The sequence below is a fragment of the Ochotona princeps genome, chromosome 15 (genome assembly GCF_030435755.1).
Source record: "Ochotona princeps isolate mOchPri1 chromosome 15, mOchPri1.hap1, whole genome shotgun sequence".
NCBI classification, from domain to species: domain Eukaryota; kingdom Metazoa; phylum Chordata; class Mammalia; order Lagomorpha; family Ochotonidae; genus Ochotona; species Ochotona princeps.
Window position 1 is genome coordinate 34,424,703 of NC_080846.1, and position 22,866 is coordinate 34,447,568.

The 22,866-nt window shown below is 35.1% G+C and overlaps 1 protein-coding gene across 4 annotated transcripts in view; it reads right to left on the bottom strand.

Annotated features, from left to right (window-relative positions):
* PPFIA2 (PTPRF interacting protein alpha 2) overlaps positions 1-22,866 on the bottom strand; it is a 393,655-nt gene that overhangs the window by 137,614 nt on the left and 233,175 nt on the right. For 3 of the 4 annotated variants that reach the window (XM_058673335.1, XM_058673333.1, XM_058673332.1), the window contains exons 4-5: positions 22,431-22,595; positions 16,620-16,694 (exon numbers count right to left, since the gene is read on the bottom strand). In XM_058673335.1, the coding sequence (XP_058529318.1) occupies positions 16,620-16,694; positions 22,431-22,595 (240 nt within the window). The remainder of the gene's footprint in view (positions 1-16,619; positions 16,695-22,430; positions 22,596-22,866) is intronic. The other variant, XM_058673334.1, reaches the window with a different exon arrangement.

A 22,866-nucleotide genomic window follows, 5' to 3' on the forward strand; every position in this document is an offset into this window, starting at 1 on the left:
ACATCTATAGTTATCTGAGTTGCCTCTCCTTTGTCATAATACTTTGTACTTACTGTTTCTGTGGGTATACCATTGATATTAGTGTCTTTACATAAGTTGCTTAAATTGCTTCGTGAAATTCAAAAACTTCTATAATCTGTGTCTTAAAAGATACTTATAGATATTGGTATATATATTTTCTGATTCTTTAACAACAGACATCTATACTTGGTCAATGTTGTAGAGTTTGTGCTTTTTGTTGGTTTTTACAGTCTGGAATGCTTGTGAGATTAAGTCTTCTTCCACAAGATAGAAACCAAATCACACGTGTTACTTCTCCAACCTGCCCCTAAATCCTGTGTGTTCCATCCACTGGTTTAGTTTCCAAATAAATGTATCAGCTAGGGTTGGGCCATGCCTAGCCAACAGCCTGGAACTGTGTAAACTTATTTGGATCTCTTATTTAAATGGCAGTGACCCAAGTACTTGAGCCATTACATGCTGTTGCTCAGTGTTCACATTAACAGGAAACTAAAACTGGAAGTGAAACGAGGAATCAAATCCAAGCACTATGAGATTTGTGACGTGAATATCTGAAATGGTATCTTAACCATTGTGCCAAATGCCTGTTTCATGCCAAATGCATTTGTAAAACTGGTGTCTCTCACAGTAAATTCAGGATTCATCTTGAGCTTAAAAGCATCATTCCCTGTACCTTATATTTATAACATGAAAGTGTGCTTTGAGTAATTTCATTTGTACAGAAAAATTTTTAATTAAACATAGTCAAATTTTCTAAAACACATCTTCATTAAAGTATCACTACCATGTATTTGAAAAAAATGATTTGTTAATTGATCGTGAAATTCGATTACAGAGAGCAAGTGATTCTTTCAAACGCCAAATGACTGTAACAGTAATCCTGGCCCACGCCAAACCAGGAGCTAAGAGTTTCCTCTGGGTCTCCTAACTGGATGGCAGGGGCCTGAACACTGGGCAATTTTCTGTTGCTTTTCCCAAATCACTAGCAGGGGGATGTATTGGAAGCAGAGCAGCCTGACATAAACGGGTGCCAATATGCCACAACACCAGCCTCAGCATTATCTTAATTATCAGTAAAACATTTATTATTTATTGAGTGGCATATTCACATTTTATGGCATTTCTAGTTTGTGTTAGTTCATTTCATTATTCTAATATGCAAATGACTCAGGGAATGATTTCATTCATATTTTACCTGGAAGCATTCATAGGCTTAAAGATAGTGAAGGACTTACGAAAATCCTGTGGGCAATAAATGGCAAATAAAGAGCCAAACTTTCAGTATCTGCCTCCACCTGTACAATTTCACTATATCTCTCTGTCTTTATTTATGTATCTATCTACTACTGCTGGTCTGCCTTCATCAATGTATCATCATCATCTATATCTATAAATGTTCTTCACTGTAATTCTCAAGTGTAAGTGCCTTTGGGAATCAACTATGAAATAAAACGCTATTTGGAAAGAAAATTAAATTGAGATCCTGATCTTAAGCTAAAAATAAATCAGAATTTCTGGATATATCTGATTTATTTCAAAGACTTTACTGGTGATGTTGGTGTACACACTTGGCTGAGAATTAATTCATTATCATGCACTTACCCACAGCTATTCCTTCTTTTCACTGAGAGACACCTCGAAAATTCAGTGAATTTTTCTTCTGATATTAAACTATGACCTTATTTCTCACATTGTCACTCTTTCTCTTCAGCAATGGAATTCATGCACACAGCCACTGAGATACAAACTGCACCTCTTGTCCTCTTTTGCAGGTCAGAGTGATTTTCACTAGGATGCAAGCAAAAGTCATTTGGGCTGCTTCCTGATTGTTCTGAAAGGTATCCTGCTACGCATCTTGATCCACAAGTTATGCTGCTGGCTAGAAGTACTGACAACTGGATTCAGAAGTTAATGGGTCTTGGAGGACTTTGTCATATGCCTGATAATAGCAAATGCAGACAGTACTTGACTTACTCTGGTTTGACTTCAGACTTTGTTTTACTTTATGAAGGTGTATAAGCATTATGCATTCAGTAGGCAACATATTAGAAATTCTGAGTCCCAGCACAGTGGCCTAGATGCTAAAGTTCTTGCCTTGAACGTACCAGGATCCTATATGAGTGCCAGTTCTAATCCCAGGAGCCCCTCATCCCATCCAGCTCCCTGTTTCTGGCCAGGGAAAGCAGTTGAGGATGGCCCAAAACCTTGGGACCCTGCACCCACATGGGAGACCCAGAAGAGCTCCTGGCTCCTGGCTTCAGATTGGTGCAGCTCCGACTACTGTTGTCACTTGGGGAGTGAATCACCAGATGGAAGGTATTTCTCTCTGCCTCTCCTCCTCTCTATATATATCTGACTTTGCAATAAAAAATAATAAATCTTTAAAAATTTTTGAATTTTGATCTTTTCTCAGGCTAGCGACATAGGGCACTGTATTTTAGTTTGATTCTGGGCTTTGACGTTGAATAGCAACTCCCTATCCATTCATACGTTCACTAAAGCAAACAATCAGTGCTCTACAAGGTAAACACATTGTCCACTTAACATATTTTCAACTTGACACTGGTTTGTAAGGTTATAACCCCATCACAGCTGAGGAATGCCTGTAATAGTTAATACTATTGCAATGACACTGCTCCAGTGTTCTTTTTATTTTCCTTCTTTTTAAAATAAGATTAACCATAGTAAAATCACTAATTAAAAAACCAAGGGCAATTGTTTGACTCAAGAGTTGAGATGCAGCTTGGGATACCCACATCCTTAATCAGAATGCCTGAATTTGACCCCCAATTTTACATCTAACTCCAGGGTATGCCTTAGAAAATTGGAATCTGGAGTAAATCCAGACTAGGAATCCAGGCATTGCAATACAGGATGTTGGTGTCTTAATCTCTTGGCCAAATATTTACCCTCATATGTGCCTTTGATGTATGATATTCTCTAAGCCACTCAAAATGAGTTTATTGGAGTGCAACTACTCACACTTAAAGGAGTATCAGTGTGAAAAAATTTTCTTAGTAGCATAAAAGCTAGGCAGTACCAAAATCTGAATCAGACATCATGGATTTTATCTCTGATGAGTAATAATACAACAATTTAGTTAGCTTTGGTTAGCTACAGTGTGTTAAGTACTGAATAATAGGAACAAGTTATAAATTGTGATGATTAGCTTAAAATTATGCAGGTTTTTCAACATATATAATTATCAGTGCAGTGGGAAGCATATGGTGTTTTACAAATTTGTATGTGAGATCACTTTTATCAATTTTCCTGTCAAATTCTTCAGTGACGCATAGGTCATTTAGTAGCACGCTACTTAACTTTATGTGGTAAATATTCTATTTTTCATTGCTGTGGATTTTGTTTTATGGATTTTCACCTAAGGGGATGTATGGTAACTGTGTAATAGAGACTATCCTGTCCAGATGTGAGGATACAATGTAGTACGAGGCTCTAGTTCCAGATTAAAGATGGACTTCCCCATGAAACTGTTAAATCTGTCTTGACAATAGGATGCTGGACTCTGCCACTGCCCATGCATATAATGTCAGGATACACTTAAATAGCAGAATGGACTTATGACTGTGTATGAAGAACTATACTATTGTAATAATACAGGGGGAATTGGCGGAGGGGGAGGGAATCTGGGGAGGAATGAGGGCAAATTCCACAGCCTATGGAACTGTATCATATAATAATAGAAAAACTCAAGAAAGAAAGATACTACTTTTATCTAATGCATGAGTAAATTATGTGGTCATTTATAAAATATCTGGGGCAGATTATGTGGCCCAGTGTGTTAAACTGTTTCTTAGAAGGCTGGTATCCCATATTAGGATGCCTGGTCTGAGCCTGGCTACTTGACTTCAGATTCAGCTTCCTGATAACGTACACAGGAGACAGGAAATGATAACCCAAGTACCTGAGTTCTTTTAACCCATGCAAATGACCCAGTTAAGGGTTTCTGGCCTCTGCCAGGGAGCTGGATTGGACTGGAAATGGAACCCATATTGGATGCCAGTGTCACATGGAGTGGCTTAGTCAGCTGTACCACAAGGCTGCCTCTAAACTTTTTCTTTACCATCAAGCTCAAAGTGTCAACAGAAAAATGTTTCCAACTCTTTAGCTGATACGTAATATTGACCATTTAAAACCAAGAAAGAGGTGCTAAAATATAGCTGCAGAATACTAAGTTTACAAAATATTATATATTTTCTCATCCAACTCTCATGACATCTCCGAATATTATCAGCTCCAAGATTTACTATTTCATTTCACAGATGAGAAAACAAAGGCACATGGAGGTCGAGCAAACTGCCATATACCACAAAAATTATTAAATGGTAGATTTTGAATGTATATCCTCTGACTTCAGGCTATTTTTTTATTTTGTTTGTCTTTCACTTTTAATTCATCTCAAGTAAATTTTAAAACTCTACTCAATGTTTTAAATTATTGATAATTTTTTTCAAATGATCATTTTTTAAGTTAATAAGAATACTCAGGTAAATAGATGGATAAAATTAAATGGGTCAATTTTTGATGTTTATGGCGGAAATATTAATATCAAACATGATCTTGCTGTTAAAAGAGAAAAGAGAAGTAGAGGTGCAAAATCACTATATGCAAAGACGAGACAAGCATGCTCACTACGCAAGGAGAGCACACTGTGGGCTCCCATCAAGGCAAAGATCCCAATCAAAACAGGACAGAAAGTCTACAAAGATTTGCAAACAGACTTCAACTGTCTCATACAATGCACACAACAATTTTAACCTCAATTGTAGATAATTGCTTCACATAAGCTTTAGACATCATAAAAATAGTAGAAGCAGCAAACAGCAATTTTGTCAGCTCTCCTTTCTTTGTTGGGTCTCAACATATACTGTAATAAGACACCTTGATTTCCTTTTATTTGGAAAAGATTCTTTGTCCTGGAACAGGACAATTATCAAGAGAAAAGCAGCAGACATTTTCTATTATGGCAATAACTTGGGTAATTTATAGCTTGTACACTTATCTTTACAGGATCATTATAAAGGATAATCTAGAGGTATTTATATGAAAGCATAGGTCTTTTGACAAACTACTGAATTTTATAATTCTAAAATGTTTCAGTTACCACTATATATAACAAAAAGGGACTCCTTTCAAAATTCCATGAAATAAAACATATTAAGAATTACATAATTTTTAAGCAAAAATAATTCCAACAGGAAGACAGATTCTCAACAAGTGAGTAAGTGGAGTTCTTAAGTCTGCAGGCAAGCTAAAAACATAACATCAGGGATTTTTACGTTATCTTCAAGGAATAAAAGTTCATAGTCCTAAGGTGATCATTGCCATATGCAAATATGGTTATAAAACAAACAGTGCTTTCTGGTGCAGTTAGCCATAGTGAGTTGATTCAGTTATTAACAAAACAAAAGTTTGCATTTGACTGTTAGAATGCTAATTCAAATCTAATGATGGAATTTACTAATGTAAATACTAAGGAAGAAAATAAGCTAAGTTGAACTTGATATGTGCGATGCATAAGAATTCAGGAAACTGGAAAGTCGTTTATAGTACTCATGATTTTCCTGAAGCTAGGATAGACAAACTTAAACCTGCTTTTATGTACTATAAATGGAGAAGAAAATTCCAAAAAATTAAAAAAGAATAATTTGCAAAATTTAGGAGAAATTATTCTAAGTTTTTGGATTGTGAAATAATTTGACTCAAGAATTTTTACAGTTTTTTAAAAAAGTATTTGGAACCTTCCAGTGATAGACACGACAGTTTTAATTAGAAGATAAAACTGAAACAGTCATTTTAGTAATTCTGCAAATATATAATTATACAACTTCAGATGAAACTTGCTATCCCTTCTGCCAAGGAAAATGATTTAATAAGTTCTGTTCAGAAATCTTCCACCTCCCTTATATCTTACCAGAACATTCAGCTATTAAGTTTATTTCACATTATCTGAATGTAGCTGAGATGTTCATGAATTTTAGACAATTCCTGATCTTAACCCTGTGAAGTTTTAGAAATAATGGTTAACTTACATGTTTATCCCAAGCACACCAAAAAAGCAAGACAATTTTATTTTCATATTTGTACACCTTTCAATTGAATTACGATGTAAAAACAATTTCATAGATTGAGATAAGGAAATATGATGGGAGAATCCATATGTTTCAATACCTAAATAGTCTGGGTAAATCACCTTCAATTAATTTATTGTAGGAATCTAATTAGAACTTCATTGGAATTACCAGCCTAAAATGTGTTCGCTTAGTCTTGGCTTCTCTGCCATAGTCTACAAGGTCTTCCCGGTCTCTCGGAGCTCATGAGAAGTCTGAAAGGTCTATGGTTACTTCCTTTGAACACAGAACCCATGTTTCCTCTGCAATAATCCCACTGATAATATTCTTGAGTCTTCCTTTCTTATCAAACTGAATCTTCATCCATTATTACACTTTCCAACTTGTTGTGTTTCCTTTCTGTGTCAGAGAAGGAAATCTACCACTTGGACTATCTTGAGTCCATGCTTAGCCCCTACTGTGTGGCATCAATAAAACCTTGCCAGTCCTTCCTTGCTTTTTGCTCCAAGCATTTTTAGTTCTCTCTGTCAAAGCTATCTGTCAATATTGGCCCAGCACATTAACCTTTATTGTCCACTCCCTTTCATTGGCAAACTTCCCCAAAGAAGAGAACTTTCCTTCTCCCATTTTTAGTTTCTAATTAACTTACAAATCCTTTTCACCATCTCTTATAGTTCACGAAAACTGTGCAAGCTTTTCCAGTGGCCTTCTAGCTGCCAATCTAATGAACCCATATTGAACAGAATACTCTATGCCTTAATGAAATATTTGAACACGTTGATTGCTATTAACCTCTACATGGAAAATTCTCCCCCTTCTCTTTTGGTACAACGACCTGTGCTAATCTCATATTTCTTTGCTTCTTTCTTAGTCTCTTCTCTGCTTTTGAGAGAAGATTATTCATTGCCCATCTATTCACATTTTCCACTTTTCCATTCATTGACTATGCATTTCACAAAGTACTGGCTCATAATCGAATTTCACAGACATTTGTAATCATTACATGATAACAGCACAAAACAATGCCTCTGTCTTTGGGTCTGTAACCCCACACTTAGTTTGCTGGATTCTACTAGCTCTCCTCACCACTAACCCAACATTCTTCTATTAGTAGTGTATATTTTTCTTATACAAATTCCTTTATCTTTCCTTGCAAAAAAAAACATACTTCAGGGATAAATCTTGCTGCAGATGATCTAAAATGAAGTTCCCTAAGAATATTCAAATTGAAAGTTGCTAAATTCAGTGACTGGAAGAAGCACATATTGAGAAAAGCAATGCAAACACTACAGTTTGGTCTACAACTTAACAAGCCAGTTTTTTTAATGTATAATTCAATTATGTGGAAAGCTTTTTAAAAAAGCACATCTGTTTATTCTTTGCAAATTAGTCTGCCAATTGAATTTTATTGGAGCTTCTAAACAATCCATTCTGTTTGCCTTATTTAAATAATTATAAAAATATACAGACTTTTGCAAGCACAGAACATATTGTTAGGATGTCATCTAATTATTTCTCTTTGTACTTGCCTTTTACTTTTCTGTGACTTTACAATTTAAAGCAATTGAAAAATATTCTACAAGAAGTAAAAACTTTATTCTATTGTTCATGGCTAAATAATCTGAAGCCATGTTTTAGGACAATTGCCTAGGAAATGCATTCCACGTTTCAAAACAGTCTGTCTCTGTGGAGATACTCAAAAAGGCATGCATTAAATCAACTTTCCATCATGTATATATTTGCTTATGTTTTTACTCTTTCCTTCACATTTATTTTACATTTATCGAAAGTACAGTTCTTATGTAATTGTCAGGCTGCATGAAACTTGAGAGCTCCATATCTCCAGAAATTTTGGATACAGGCTTCTTGATCATTCAAAAGAATCACAGTGATGCTTTTCAAGTTAATCGTCAAACACAGTACACCTTGGTCATTATATATGTATAGTCCTATATTTTGTAGAAACCCTTAATTTACAAAGTTCCAAATTCAACCATCTCTCTTCACTTTGTTGGCTGTCAGCCAAGGGACAAGGCATGGATTTTATCCATTCCTGAGTCAGATCTAACAATCTAGCCTCGTTTCCACCTCTGCCATTGCCTGCCTTTCTTCTCTTCCTTCAAGCCCACCTGTCTATTCTTTATAATTACTTTAGATTTTATATAAAATGCTTTTTGCCCCTCTAGTAGGACATTTGTATTGCCATCTGTTCTCCTCCATTCATATTCACACAATTAATTTTCCCTTCTGTGGTGCTACAAACTCCTGTAACTACTCTGATACTCACACCAGTTATATTGCATCATAATTACTTTCATACAAAGTTTTATGCATATGATTATAAAATTTACCACATTAATTAATGGTAAGTACAATGTTAACTGGCATTAAGCACATTCATTTCATTTTGGCCACTATCCATGAACAGAATTTTATGCCTTTCAAATCTGAATTCTGTACCAACTCTTCATTATTTTATATACACCTCCCATACTAGAAAGCGAAATTCTTGATATTCTCTCTCTCTCCATATATATCCATATATATGTGTGTATAGATACACACATATATATATATCTCACCTTAACTCTTTCTATCTATATAGAGTATACTGATTAAGAGCCGAACTCTCAATCCCTATAATAAACATGGTTTCACTAATCTCTGTGTGTTTATATATTGTAGCCAATATAATATCTAGCAAAAAGAAAATGTTCAATATTTATTGAAATACCTTGATCAAAAAACCAGATCATTAAATTTGCAAATGATATCAGATAATGCTATCATTTTAGCTCCATTCCAACTCAGTCTTATACTTGCTTGAAATAAGCAAAACAAAAAACAAAATGAAAGGTTTACTTTCAATAATTCATCACTTCACCAAAAAAACAGAAACAAAGTGAAAAAGATACTTTTGGTGTTTCCCCAATTTTTAAGGGACAAAATCCTAGTTCTTAGCTTGGTGTTTGGGAACCTCTGGTATTTGAGGCCCATCAACCTCTTCATATTTTTATCCCCTGGTTTACTCCTTCAATGTTCTAAATAGTGAGGGTTTGGCCAGTCAGAAACTAGGAACCCAGAATTCAGAGTCTCCCATATGGGTGGCAAGTACTCAAATCCTTGAGCCATCACTTGCTACCTCCCATGGTAGCCAACAGCGGGAAGCTGGAATCAGAGATGGCATCCAAGTACTCCCACATGGACTGCTGGTATTTCAGGTGGTGTCCCAGCCCATGCACCAAACATCTGCCCTTGCCCCGACTTTTATCAACACGCCACTTATTATTCTTGAAATACACAGTTTCAGGTTTTATTTGTCTTACTACCTGCTTAGCCTGAAGTATGCCCTCATACTTCTGTAGTCAAATCACGGTTTTTCTTAAATAATGTATTCAAATACTGCCTCTTTCGAATGAAGATTTCTTTACTATGCAGCTCACAATAAATCCCCTTGCCTTCTCTGCTCTTCTGCATTTATTGCTTCTACTTTTCTTAATTTTCTACATCTTAGTTTTGTGTTTATACATGTTTCCACCATAAGTTAAGTTGCACAGATATTTCATCTGTCAGTTTTCCATTATTTTTTCTTCAGAGAAACGCCAAATTTTCTGCACCTAGTAGATGCACAATTATTATATATCAAGGAGGGGAATTTAGCTTAGTGGTTAAGATGCCAGATGCTTGGCTTCCATATTATAGTATGTGGGTTTGTGACCTCCCATTGCTCCTGCTGATGCAGACTCTGGAAGCCAGGAGTGTTAACTCAATGATAATGTTTCTGTCCTTCATGTGGGGAGACCTGGATTGAGTTCCTGACTTCTGGCTTTAACGTTAACCCAGTTAAGGGAAGTTGTGGGCATTTGGGTTGTAAACCATTGCATGAGAGCTTGTTATTTCTGTCTGTATGTCTGTCTTCCTGGGTGTTTCTGCCTCTCAATTTTATAAAATAACAAATTGTTTACTGATAACAAACTCCTTGTTCATTTGGTTAGTATTATTAATCTGTTGTTATTTATCAAGCATACTTAAAAATGAGTGTAAACTGTCCATTAGGGAACATATTTACAAATATACCTGTCAAAAATATAAATTGGACATGAAGAATGAATTATCCTACCGTGCAAAAACAGATGAAAAAATATAGTCTATTTTCTCTGCGAACTTGTGAGTCAGTCTTAGACAAGTATATAATTAACCCTAATACTTGTAGAATAATCAGCAATTTAAACTGAGGAACGATTACTATTGGCAAAGAATCATAAAATCATAAAATATTTCATTGAAAAGGTAATGTCTGAGCTTGGGCTTATATGGGGTAACAACAACTTCAATGGGTAGATTGAAGTTATGGAGGGATTCCAGAAGTGACATCAACGAACGAGAATTAGAGTCAGAAAAAGCTGTGGGCTGCTTAAACAAAATCTCTACATGTAACAATTTAATAAGACATATGTATTTAGCATGCTAAACATTGATTTCTTTTTCTTTTTGAGATTTGAAAAAAAACCCTTCAGTCTTACTTGTGGTAAGATGTGCCTGTTGCTATGTACATATTTATCTCATATGAAAACAGTTCGCAACCCAAGTCTCCATACTTTTTTAAGGATTTGCTTATTTTTATTTATTTTAAATATATTTTATTTTTATTGGAAAGGCAGATATACAGAGAGGAGAAAAGACAGAGAGGAAGATCTTCCATCCGATGGTTCACTCCCTAAGCAGCCACAAAGCTGGAGCTGAGCCTATCCAAAGCTAGAAGCCTCTAGGCCACAAGCAGGGAGGTGGATGGGAAGCAAGGCCTCAGGGATAAGAACTGGCGCCCATATGGGATCCCAACATGTTCAAGGCGATGACTTTAACTGCTATACAGTTGCACCAGGCCAAGTCTCCATACTTCTTAAAGACTTCTTAAAGATAAAGGATTGAGGGCCCAATGAAGTAACCTAGTGACAAAAGTCATGTTGCAAATCCAGGATCCCAAATGGGTGCCGGTTTGTATTCTGACTGCTTCACTTCCCTTCCAGCTCACTGCTTGTGGACCGGGAAAGCAGCAGAGGATGGCCCAGAGCCTTGGGATCCTATACCTATGTGGGAGTCCTAAAAGAAGCTCATGGTTCCTGGCTTCGGAACAGCTCAACTCTTGCCATTGCGGCTACTTGGGGAGTGAACCAGTAGATGGAAGGTCTTTCTCTCTGTCTTTCCTTCACTCTAAACCTGCTTTTCCAATAAAAATAAATAAATCTAAAAAAAAAGAAAGAAAACAAGAGCTGAAACAACCATTAGACTTTTCATGAATATGTTAAACATGCTTTCATTTGTGTATATTTGTCCTGACACTGGACAGCAGTGAATTTGTATATTTAGAAACAAACAAAAGATGAGGCCATTTTGTCTCTGAAATAACATTTCCATTTACCCTTGATCAAAAAAGGAATAGAATTTGCCAGGATGTCTGAAGAAGACGTGCTTTCACTTGTTTCTCTTCTCAGTGACTCTTCTTTAATTTGAAACTGAGAAGGGCAGGATTGTACCCAATGGTTAAGATGCCTACATTTCTTACTCAAAAGGGTTCAACACTTGTTTCTGGCTCCCTGTTGATGCAAACCCTAGCAAAGCACACTGATGGCTCCAGTATCTGTGTTGTTTCTAGCTATGTGGGGGACGTGGATTGGGTTCTTGGTTCCTGGCATTAACCTTGTCCCAGGCTCAGGCTCAGTCATTGACAGCATTTCAGGAGTAACTCAACTGATGTGTGCATATTCATTCATTCTCTCTCTCTCTCTCTCTTCCCCCCCTCCTTCCCCCCCCCCATCTCAGTGTGTCTTAAATGAATAAATTTTAAAAAGCTTTAAGTAAAAGATACAAATTGCTGGATGGACACTACATCGCAAACTAAAAATAGAAGCTTGACCGCGGTCTTTTGCAAGAGCATGGTAACTACAGAGTCTTGCTCATAGATGAATTCTCAGATGCAGAAACAAGCTCCAGGTTGGGTAAATTTCAAATTTGACTCATTAAATGACACATGATCTATGTTGCTAATGGAATTTTTTTCAGTATGAATGATCAGATGCTGAGTAGGATGCTTCATCTGAGCAAAGTTTTCCCCAGCAGTGACATTCAAAATGTCATTCCTAACACAACTTCTGCGGTGATCAAGGTTTGCACACTTGCAAAGTCTCCCCACATCTTCTACATTGGTAAATTTCTCCTGGTAATTGTCTTTTTAAGTTATGTGAGGGATGATCTGAGATGGGTGGTTTTCTCTTGATCATGGGAAATTCACAGGGCTTCTCTCTAGTGAGGATGGTGGAGTATAAAGCAAATTTTTCATTTCAGCAACATGCTTTCCCAAGGTCAATGCATTCATATGATTTCTCTTCGGTGTGAATTTTCTGGTTCCTTGTGAAATGTGATGGGTGAAGTAACTACTCACATTCCAGGAACTACAAGAGTTTTCAGCAGTGTGGAACCTGAAGTGTTGGAGCAGGGGCCTCCTTCCTGAGGAGTGTGTGCTCTGCCTATGTGACCTGCCAGGTGTCACGTAGACTGTCAGTCCTGGAGTTCTCACAGCCCCCCAGCCAAGCAAGTAAGGCAGAATCACAAAGGCAGAAAACACTTAGGTTCCTCAGCATCAAAGTCTGACGTTACTGGACCTGGCGGCTCCATAGTCTGGAGTTTAGAGGAGACTGGGTAGTGCAAGTGTCAAGGAGAGGTCACGCCATGAGGTGAGAAGCAGAGAACAACAGCTAGACTTAAATATTAGCTATCCCATACCGCTGTGGTTTTATTTGTATAGGATAATGAAACCGTCAAAATTCAAACACTACAGAAATATCTAGTGTTTAGACTTGCAATCAGTAGAGAAATAATATTTGGTAACATAATATTTGATATTATATCTAAAATTTTTATTCTTAGAATAACATCATCTATATTTTTAAAGACTGAGATCAATGTATACAATGTCATTTTTTTTACTTAGTCCAATGTCTTGAAACTATTTCCAGGACAGAAAACACAATCAATTTTATATATTTCTAATATGTTTACTTGCTTTGTTGCATTTATATGCCAAACAGAATCTAAGATATAGGAAAATTATGTGCAGTCTCAGGTTCACCATTGCATGTGAACTCTTTGAGTAAATCTGCAGAGCTTGCTGTCTGAGGGTAGTTCCAGTCCTTCTGGTGCATGCCTTAAACACCAAACCCTGAGCTGAATTTCAGACCCATGTTTGCTGCCTGTGGGAAACATGTGACAGAAACTAACACACACACACCATATGCAAACCTCGTGTAGGTATCAAATACGTATCTGAAGTCTTTTGTGGCAATAAAATGAGAGCATGAGCTGTCAATTGCAGATTTTAGCTTCCTTGCAGCATGGATCATGGTTAAAGCCATGAGACTTGAACAGAATAAGCAGGAATGGATGTTTGGGAATGGATATGGAACGGATGACAGCTCCAAGGAACATACTATAGGATTAAAAGTGGGAGGATGGGAGAGTGCGGGAGAGAGAGAAAGAAAGAAGCGGGGGCATACTACTATAGAAATGATAAAATTAACCCTACTTAAATGATATGATGATGATAAGCTAGTTTGTCAGTATATATGAGTGTAATTTTATCAAGGCAGCCTTTATACCCTGAAATTCTTGTCTCTTACTTTTTCTAAATTTACGAGTTGAATTATTGCAGAAAAATGGATGAACCCCTTGCTATCCCAACTGTCATTATCATTATTAGAAGCTCAGGAAATAAATTCTGATGACATAACAAATTCACTCTCCAAGCTGGCTTTGTGAATTGAAAAAAAAAAAACATCAGATTTGAATTAGATGGGACTCTTACAAATCCATTTTAAATTTAACTAAATATGTGAAGCATTAAGTAAAATTTTATTCAGCACCTTTCTTTCTAGTGCCTAATTATTCTGAACTATGTTATATATTTTCATGTGTGTCTAAAGAACAATAAGTTTTTCTTTTTTCCTACAAAGTTTAGACTTTTCCTAAAATATCTCTGATTATTTCCTTTAGCATTCACACTTCACCTAATTACCATTTATAAAATGGCCTACAGAATAATTTTCCTAAACTTACCTTTTCAGGTATCTAACACTATTTTTGTACATCTTGTTACCATTGATATGTGAGGCTTTCCCTGAGACATTTTTTGTATAGTGTTATTATAATAAAGAACTTAAATTGCAACTATCTTCTCATTTCTAATGCTACACTTGGAGTTATTATTATAAAATGAAAGCTGAGTTTCTCTCCATTTACTTTCCTATATGTTGTCTAGTAAAAATAATCCTTGGACAACTTTTAGGAGTTTTGATTTCCTGGTTATTCTGTTTGAGTCTTATGGATATTATTTATAATAAATACAGAGGTATTATATTTAAACCAATAATGGACATGGTACTTTCCCTATCTACACAAGTAATTCAAACCAATGGTATATTAAAAATGTTAATGATTTGGAATTTATTTTGGCTATGTACAAACAGTCAAAAATATTGATGGGGACAGGTGTTTAGAGATGTTTGTTTGCTAACTGGGACACCACTGTTTCTTTGCAGAGTTTTCGGTTTAAGTCTAAGCTCTCCTTCAGATTCCACCTTTTTGCTAACATGTACCGAGTAGTATCAGATGATGACTTGGGTATTTGGATCCCTGCTACTGATGTGGGAGACTTGGATTGAGTTCCAAGTTCTTGGCTTAAGCCTGGCCCAGATCTGGCTGTGACAGACATTTGGGGAATGAACCAGCAAAAGAAGTTTCTCTCTTTCTGCCGTTCAAATAGAATGTTAAACAGACAAAAGCCATGTTGCCTATAAGAGAGTACATCATTTCTAAAACTGTGATCAAGAAACCACTGAACAATCTATTTTTATGTATAGATTATTTTATGTATAATTGATCTAGCCATTCAGCAGCTATTTCTCGAACAAATATTTAGTCTAACTTGAACTCGTGGGAAATTTTATTTCAGCAGAAATAATTTGCTCAGTGGTTGCCCTATACCTTTGTTTATATCGGGAATTCTATCACAAAGCAAGCACTACTTTTATGCTAGTCACACCAAGCCTTTCATTTGTTTATCCTGATCAGAAAAAACTGCTTGACATTCACTCAAAATTCATCTTAACATAGAAGTCAAACAAAATAAAAAACAATTAAAATGCAAAACAACACTGATTTGACCTTTTTTATGATCAGCCCAAGAATGAGTACACTTCAGTTTGTAGACGATTTGATTACTCTGGCTTGTAAGAAGACAGCTTTTTTTAGTCACTATTCATTATCTCAGAGTTTTGACTTTCTTCTGTGATGACTAATAGAGATCAATATCAATGTTATTATTTTCTTGTTCAAACTATCCAATTTTCTAAGCTGGATCTGGCCACCAACATGTTTATTTTTCTTTTTAAACAAGCTGTCACATCACCATTTATGCTGTTAACACTGCTTGCTTTTAATTCACATGGAACATTCTTCCTGAAGCTGAAAGTCTATTGTTTTTAAAGCTCAAATCATTAAGTCTAAACAAACAAAGCATAAAGACTTGTTTCTTTAACACAACTAATTTTAAAGAACCAAAAGTTTTGTATTTAAGAAGGTGGCTTTTTGGGTGAGGTTCAAAAACGTTTATTTGTGTGGACAGTTTGTAGCAAATGTTTTGCATTTTATAAAACATGTCATTACTGATATGAGCCTATATCCTAATTATGTAAAAGTAGCAATATTAAAATAGTTACTAGTCTTCATTTCTAGTAATACCAATGTTATATTATTGGTATAAACTTCTGGGAAATAACTTTGCAGATGTTATAGAGTGAAGCTCTTTCATTATACACATGTAAGTTGTAGATACAAAAACATCTCAAGTGTGTGTGTGTGTATGGTATAATTATCCAAGTTCATCTGTGCACAAAAGAATAAAAAATGTTGAGGAAATAAATAGGTTATATAAAATGCTAGAGAGATGATCTGAATGATTTGTTTAGTTATCAAAGGCAGCCAAAGTAGATTCACTGATGGCAGGAAACACGGATCCAGTGCTTTTAGAAAACAGACTCGGGGAGAAATATATACAGCCATATCTTCAAGGAGTTAACTTTATTTTCAGGATTTTCTAAGTTTAAGACACTTGACATGTTTTCCAATTGTCAAGTGGTGTTTGGCTTCTTCTGGCATTCTAACTGTAGTCTTTCTAAATCTCCGTCTCGCTAGCTCACATGTCATGAGCTCTTGTTAAGTTTCCTTTGGTCTCCCAGTGACAGAGCTGAATAACCAGAATGCAAACAAAACAAAACAAAACAAAACAAAACAAAAAAACACAAGACTCTTGCAGCTAATTTCCACAGGCCTTGTGCAGTGGCACATACAGGATGTAATTAGTTTCTGTGACAGTTTTAATAAAAGTGGTATGAAACACAAGGGACATAATGTTAGCGATTATTGCACCTCAAAAGAGGAGAAAGTGTGGCGTGTTACCTCCTGATTAGCAGCAGCTAGTTCTTCTTCCAGTGCAGAGACTCTTTCTAAAGAAACCCTCAGTCGCTCCCTTACCTAGAAGAAAAATCAAAATATGTGCAGTAATGTACAGCCCACAGATATTAAACTGTGCTGAACCTGTCAGTCATATAATTAGAGATAGTCATTTTGGCAAAGTACCAAAAAATATTTGCAGCTATAACTGTTCAGAATGTCCAACCTGGGAGGTAAACTATAAAGATAGTGTCACCTCATTATAACAAGGGATTTCCTTACAAGCAAATCCTTTTGGTGGTTCCTGATTCAACTTCCGGTAGGGTCGATCCATTTTGCTCTGAATTCTAATTCACAGTAAGTGGAGACAAAACTTTAAAGTATATTATTATTTACTCGGGAAAACTACTGCTGATGAACCATTAAAATAGGGAAAATATCTACCTCTCCACTTATTTAAAATAATATGTGATTTTATTTAGAATTCAGTATCTATCTAAAAATGATTTGCCTAAAAGCAAAGGATTCCTAGAAAACATTTATCATTGTCACGTAATTAGAGGTTACATTTTTTAAAAAGATTGCAAAGGGACCAATAAATCTGGGATTTCCATATAGCTTCCATATTCAAAAGATTAAATCATCATATATTTTGTAGATCCCCAAAGCTGCTTATTTTGGTTTGAAAATAATGACAATTTGTGAGTTTCACAAATAAGTCAAACTCAGAGGTCTCTGATTTTGTTTGTTAGAACTTCACAATTTTTTAACATTACATGCATGGATTTCCAAATTATTTTGTATCAAAGGAACTTATTCTTCAATTCCATTTCCACGAACTTTTCGAAGTACTCTCGTATTTTTAGATTTATACAAAGACTCCTTATATCATTTACATTTATCAAAAGCAAATATATTCACAGGAGGTTTTCATTATGTTAAAGTGAATTACTATAATAGCTTAGCCTTTTAAAAAGTCACTAAACATTATATCTTTAGATTTTGACTAAAATTTATGATGAGTTTTTGGCATGTGTTTTAACACAGATTCCCAAAATGTTGACATATTTGTACCATGAATGTGTATATTTAACATTATTATACTCTTATAAGCTTTACTTTTATTGACAGTATATTTCGGGGGAACAATGTTTGTGCCTCTAACAAAATTTAATTAGCAACATAGGTTAGGCACATAAAATATATAAAAACCGAGATACATAAAAGTTCTAAAGGTGGCATTATAACATTAGTTTCCATATAACACACACACAAAGCCAGCAATGTCATATTAATCTAGAATTTAATTTGACATTTTTCTGAATTTCCACCATGTTTACTCAGCTGACTGGATGCACTTAATATTCTGAAATAAATAAATAACATGTATGCTCAGGTGACTGGATGCACTTATACTCTGAAATAAATATTGAAAGCAAGAAAAACATTTGAACAGGATTTTTAATAAGAATTATATTTTGTTATGCTCAAATTCTTTGAAAGGTATAATATATACAAAAAGGTATTTTCAAAACATTCTCAAGATCTTTGATAATATTAACCATACCAAGCTAACTGCTAAGAATTGTTACATAATTATTAAATTGTTCATAACAATGCATAGAATACTCTTCAAACAACAGCTACTTCAAAACGTTTTTTGATGATTTGATTTCTCTGAATAATCTTTTATGAATTACATTGATAGAGACAAAAGAAGCCATGCAAATGAGTTGGATGGCAGATATGTGGGATGCAGTTATCAATTAGTGTGTTAAAAATACACTGATATTTAAGGATAACTATAAAGTCTTATTTTCTAAAACACCATCTGTAAAATATGGTGTTCTTAAAAAGTCTTGTTTCCCTGGATTGATGGGAAGAGCATTATGAAATGATCTCAGAGTAAATGAATGACATCTCTAGACACAAAGCTAGTCAGTTCAGACTTAGACTGCAATGAAGAGGTCAAGTGTGTGGTTTCACAGCACGCTGATGCACTGGGAAGATCGCAAAGGAACCATGCAAGTGCTAAAAGGAATGGCCATATCCAGGTAACAATGATGGTGAAGACATTGTTCTGATATTCTTTAAACTGAAGTGAAAATCTAAGAAACTGCTCCAAACAGTTTTCTGTTTCAAGTTGAGCATTTATTTCCTCTTTATACAGACCCTCAAGGAAACAAAAATCATTATGCTCATGCAATAGCATTAAAAATGAAATAATTACTCCTCAGTAAATTCAGTATTCTACAAATTGAATTTTATTACCAACAAAATAAATCAGTGCTGTATTTCTAAGAAGAATAAGGCAATTTCTGCATGTACTCTGAATTTCATTTTATCAATGCACTGTGGCAATAACGCTTGACTCATGTGAGGTCAAATTATTCTATTTTAAATTTTGACTTCCAGCAAAGATAAATGTAACATGCTAGCTTAATCTTGAACTTACATCTGTTGGATTTACTAAAGAAATTACATGTGGGGAACAGGCACAAAGGAATAACCTTTCTACCACATAAAGGATTCAATCACTTTACCTTGTCTATTTGGCTTCAACTGCATTGTTAGGGAGAAAAAAACATCACGGATGTGCCTACTGTTTCTTCTGTTTTCTGTGCTGTGAGAATTTCATGAACAGAAAGCTATAATTATTTTTATTTTCTTGCTTGATTTTGTGCTTATGTGAAGCTATGTAGACAGTATAATATGCCACAAAAAATGCAGTTTCAGATTTAGCTAAATACATGTACATAGCTGAAGCCTTTTCTTTCATCATTTTTTTCTTAATGATTAAATCACATTCATGTAATGTTGCAATTCAATATTAATATCTGAATTAATAATTGCTTGAGAGTTAGTGATAGTCTGGCTCTGAAGTGCATTATTTTTATACATCTACAATATTTATTTCAATTATTTTTTTATAGGTATGAAAAATACCTAAAAAGAAAATTTTTCCTCCAAATCGTTTCAGGGTTATAGAGTTTTTAACTCAAATGATTCAAACAAAACAACTTCCTAAAAATGACTAGCGTGACAGAGTGAAGATTCTCTGATGGGAGAAACCCACATTACAGACTGAAATCACGTTATGGCAGGATGTGATTTCGGCAACTATCAACCATCCAACAGAAATTACTCGAAGAAACAGCCCCAGATCTGAAGTTCAATATTTGATGATACGGATATCTCAGAATGCTTATACATACTTAATATGTTAGAATTGTGTTTCTTGTGCATGTTCAATGTACTTGATCTTTTGTCAATGATTTCTAAATAACTGCAAAACACATAGGTAGCTCTGTCATTTCCTCTGGTTACAGAACTGGGAAACATATCAAAAGGTGATGCCAAAGTCACTACTGATGCTAGCTAATTGTAAAACTTTTACCCTATTGCTCACTAGGTGTGTAAATAAGTGAGCATTGTGTTTGTCCTCAGATATTCTCAGTACCGTGTAGTTTAGGTAGCCATTCATCCTCAGCTTTCTACGGAAGTGTTTTCTTGTTCCCTAGGCGTGATTAACTGTATCTGCTTCTATTCTTCTTGTATGCATTTAACATTCTAATCCTAATGTTTAAATTGGAATATTACAATTTCTCACCTATATGCCCCGGTCCTCACTGTTCCCCACTTCCACAAGAAGATAAGAGCTATTCTTAGACAAATTGTTTATATAGGTACTTAGGCAAGTATTAGTATATCGATTACTAAATAAAATGCTGTTTAAATGAGCAGACTCAATAGTAATACCTATACCTTTACTTAGCTTCAAACTCTTGTCGAATGCTGAAATTCACTTATTAATAACTTCACTAATAATCGATGAGGACTTGCTGTTTACTAAGCATTGTTTAGGAGCTTTGCATATTAGATCATATCAGGTGCTTAGAATAATTCTAAGGTAGTTACTATTGTAAGGAGAGGAAATGCATGCATAGACGAGTTACTTGTCCAGTCCTGCTCAATTCCAAGATGTAAATTCATAACATGTTTTTCATTTAGGCTGTTGAATATTACTTAGTTGATAATTGCTTCAGTTGCCCCTAAACTCATGTGTTTCCAGGCAATCCTGGCAAGTTAATTAACACCATTATAGCTCCTAGGGACATAACAGAGAATAGTTCATTTATTTATGCTAAACTTAAAGAACTTTCACGTAATAAATGATGGCTAGGTGCAGTGAAACCACCTTCTTTTTTTCTCCCTAGAATATACTCATAACTTACGTTTGTCTTAAGTACTGCTTATTAGCTGAATAAAAATCATTCTTTTATGGAAACAACCTTCAAATATGAGTGGTGCAGGAGTGCTCCTAAGGAACTTCTGAAATCACACTGTGCTTAGTACCTTCACTTAAGATGTTCAACTGTTAAATTTTCTGCAGAGAAGCATGGTCTTCCCATGGTTCTGGGTTCATTCACTCCTTATTCCTCCTGCTTTGAAATCTGCTTAAAGCGCACTGAGTCATTCTTACTAAGTAGATCAAGCTCCTTTTCACAGATGTTCTAGACATTCTTGTCACTCAAGCAGAATTAGTCACAGCCCTCCTTGGGACTCTCTGTTGTATTTCACTCATCTCCTTTTATTCTCTGATCTTGATATCCAAATCTCCAGCATTAAATATGAAACATTCAGTTAAAAGAATGGCTTATTTATCTTTGTGTGTAAAACCTCTGTAAAGGAGACTGACATGTGATACATATTTTATAAACACAAAGTCTGACAAATTCTTAGCAGTATGATTTTGTGATGAAAGAGGGACTAGATATTGCACATACCAAATTATTATTTGGTGTTATATTTAATAAGGTCTATATAATATCCATTTTTTTTATTCAGAATTATTCACCAAATTGTTACATTTCTTGGTTAAGTGAAAACTATACATAATTATTTTAATAAGCTAAGTGAATTTTATTCTTTTGCATACATTCCTAAATAATCTCCTGCTCTAAGAATATTAAAGGCAAATGATAAAAATGTATATATTTAAATATTAAGTAGAATAAAAATGCCTGCATGTTCAAAATCTAGGTATAACTGGGAAGTAATCCCTGGTTTTGATTTTAATGCTCACAAGTTGTCAGATACTTTATAATGTAGTGCTCCAATTCCCACTCTGCTAAATCTGAAAGCTTCATTATGTTTTAAAGTTTGTTATTTGAAATTCCATAAAATTCAAAGCATCTCATAAGCTTTTATAATCACCAAGGGTATTAACATCTTATTGGCTTTTTATGCCAGAATTTACTTGAGACAGCGAAGAGAGGCTTACAGCTCTAAATGTAGGTTTTTCTACTAATGCATTTTGCTTGTACATGTATAAATTCCTAAATGTATATTTGAAAGCAAGCCATCAGAGACCTAAAAATTTGGATGTATGAAAACTAACGTACACCGCATTTGAACCTCAGTGAAGTGTCATTTTGATAACAGACTCTAATTTTGACATCTATAGTCATGCATGCCAGAGAACGAGGAGAGAGAGAGGGAGAGTGGGAGGGAGGAAGAGAGTTGACAGAAGACTGACTGAAACATATTAATCATGGCCATCTGGAAAAGGACCATATATACCACAATAAAAGTCTAATTTTGATAAACCATGGATGCAGTAGTATATAAAATAAGAATATGGTAGTAAATATTATCAATATATACCAAGTAATCCATTTTGTTATCAAATGATTTTTGATATAACTCCAGTGTGATCCTGTCAACTGACTCACTGCAAGGATTTCAGTAAAGAAAACAGCCATGGTCCTGACACCAAAGTCTAGGCAGGTTTGCGTTCTTTCGTCTGTACTGTACCTTTTCATCCAAGGCCTTGTGGTGCTCAAACAAGGATTTCAGTGCCTTAAGAACCTCAACTTCACTGGACACTCCCGAGGGAGACTGGGCTTGCCGCTTGACCACTGTCATCCTCAGCGATCTTTCGTGTCTTGACACAAGGCACTCCAAGTGCTCCAATAACAGCTACGGGGGTAACAGAAAAGGTGATTATTTTATGGTTTCTAGTCACCGGCTTTTATAGATGACTTCTGCCTTAAGATATGACACACTTATAGAGTAACCTATTACATCCTCATGTTGAAGTGTACATGCCAACAAAGACTGCCAAAATAATCTGTTTATTAAATCCAGTTAAGATAATTACATTTCAATCATTTAAAACATTGCTGAATTAAATATTTAATGCAAATGTTATACATTATTTTGGCAAATTTAATAATGCCAGTACAGATCT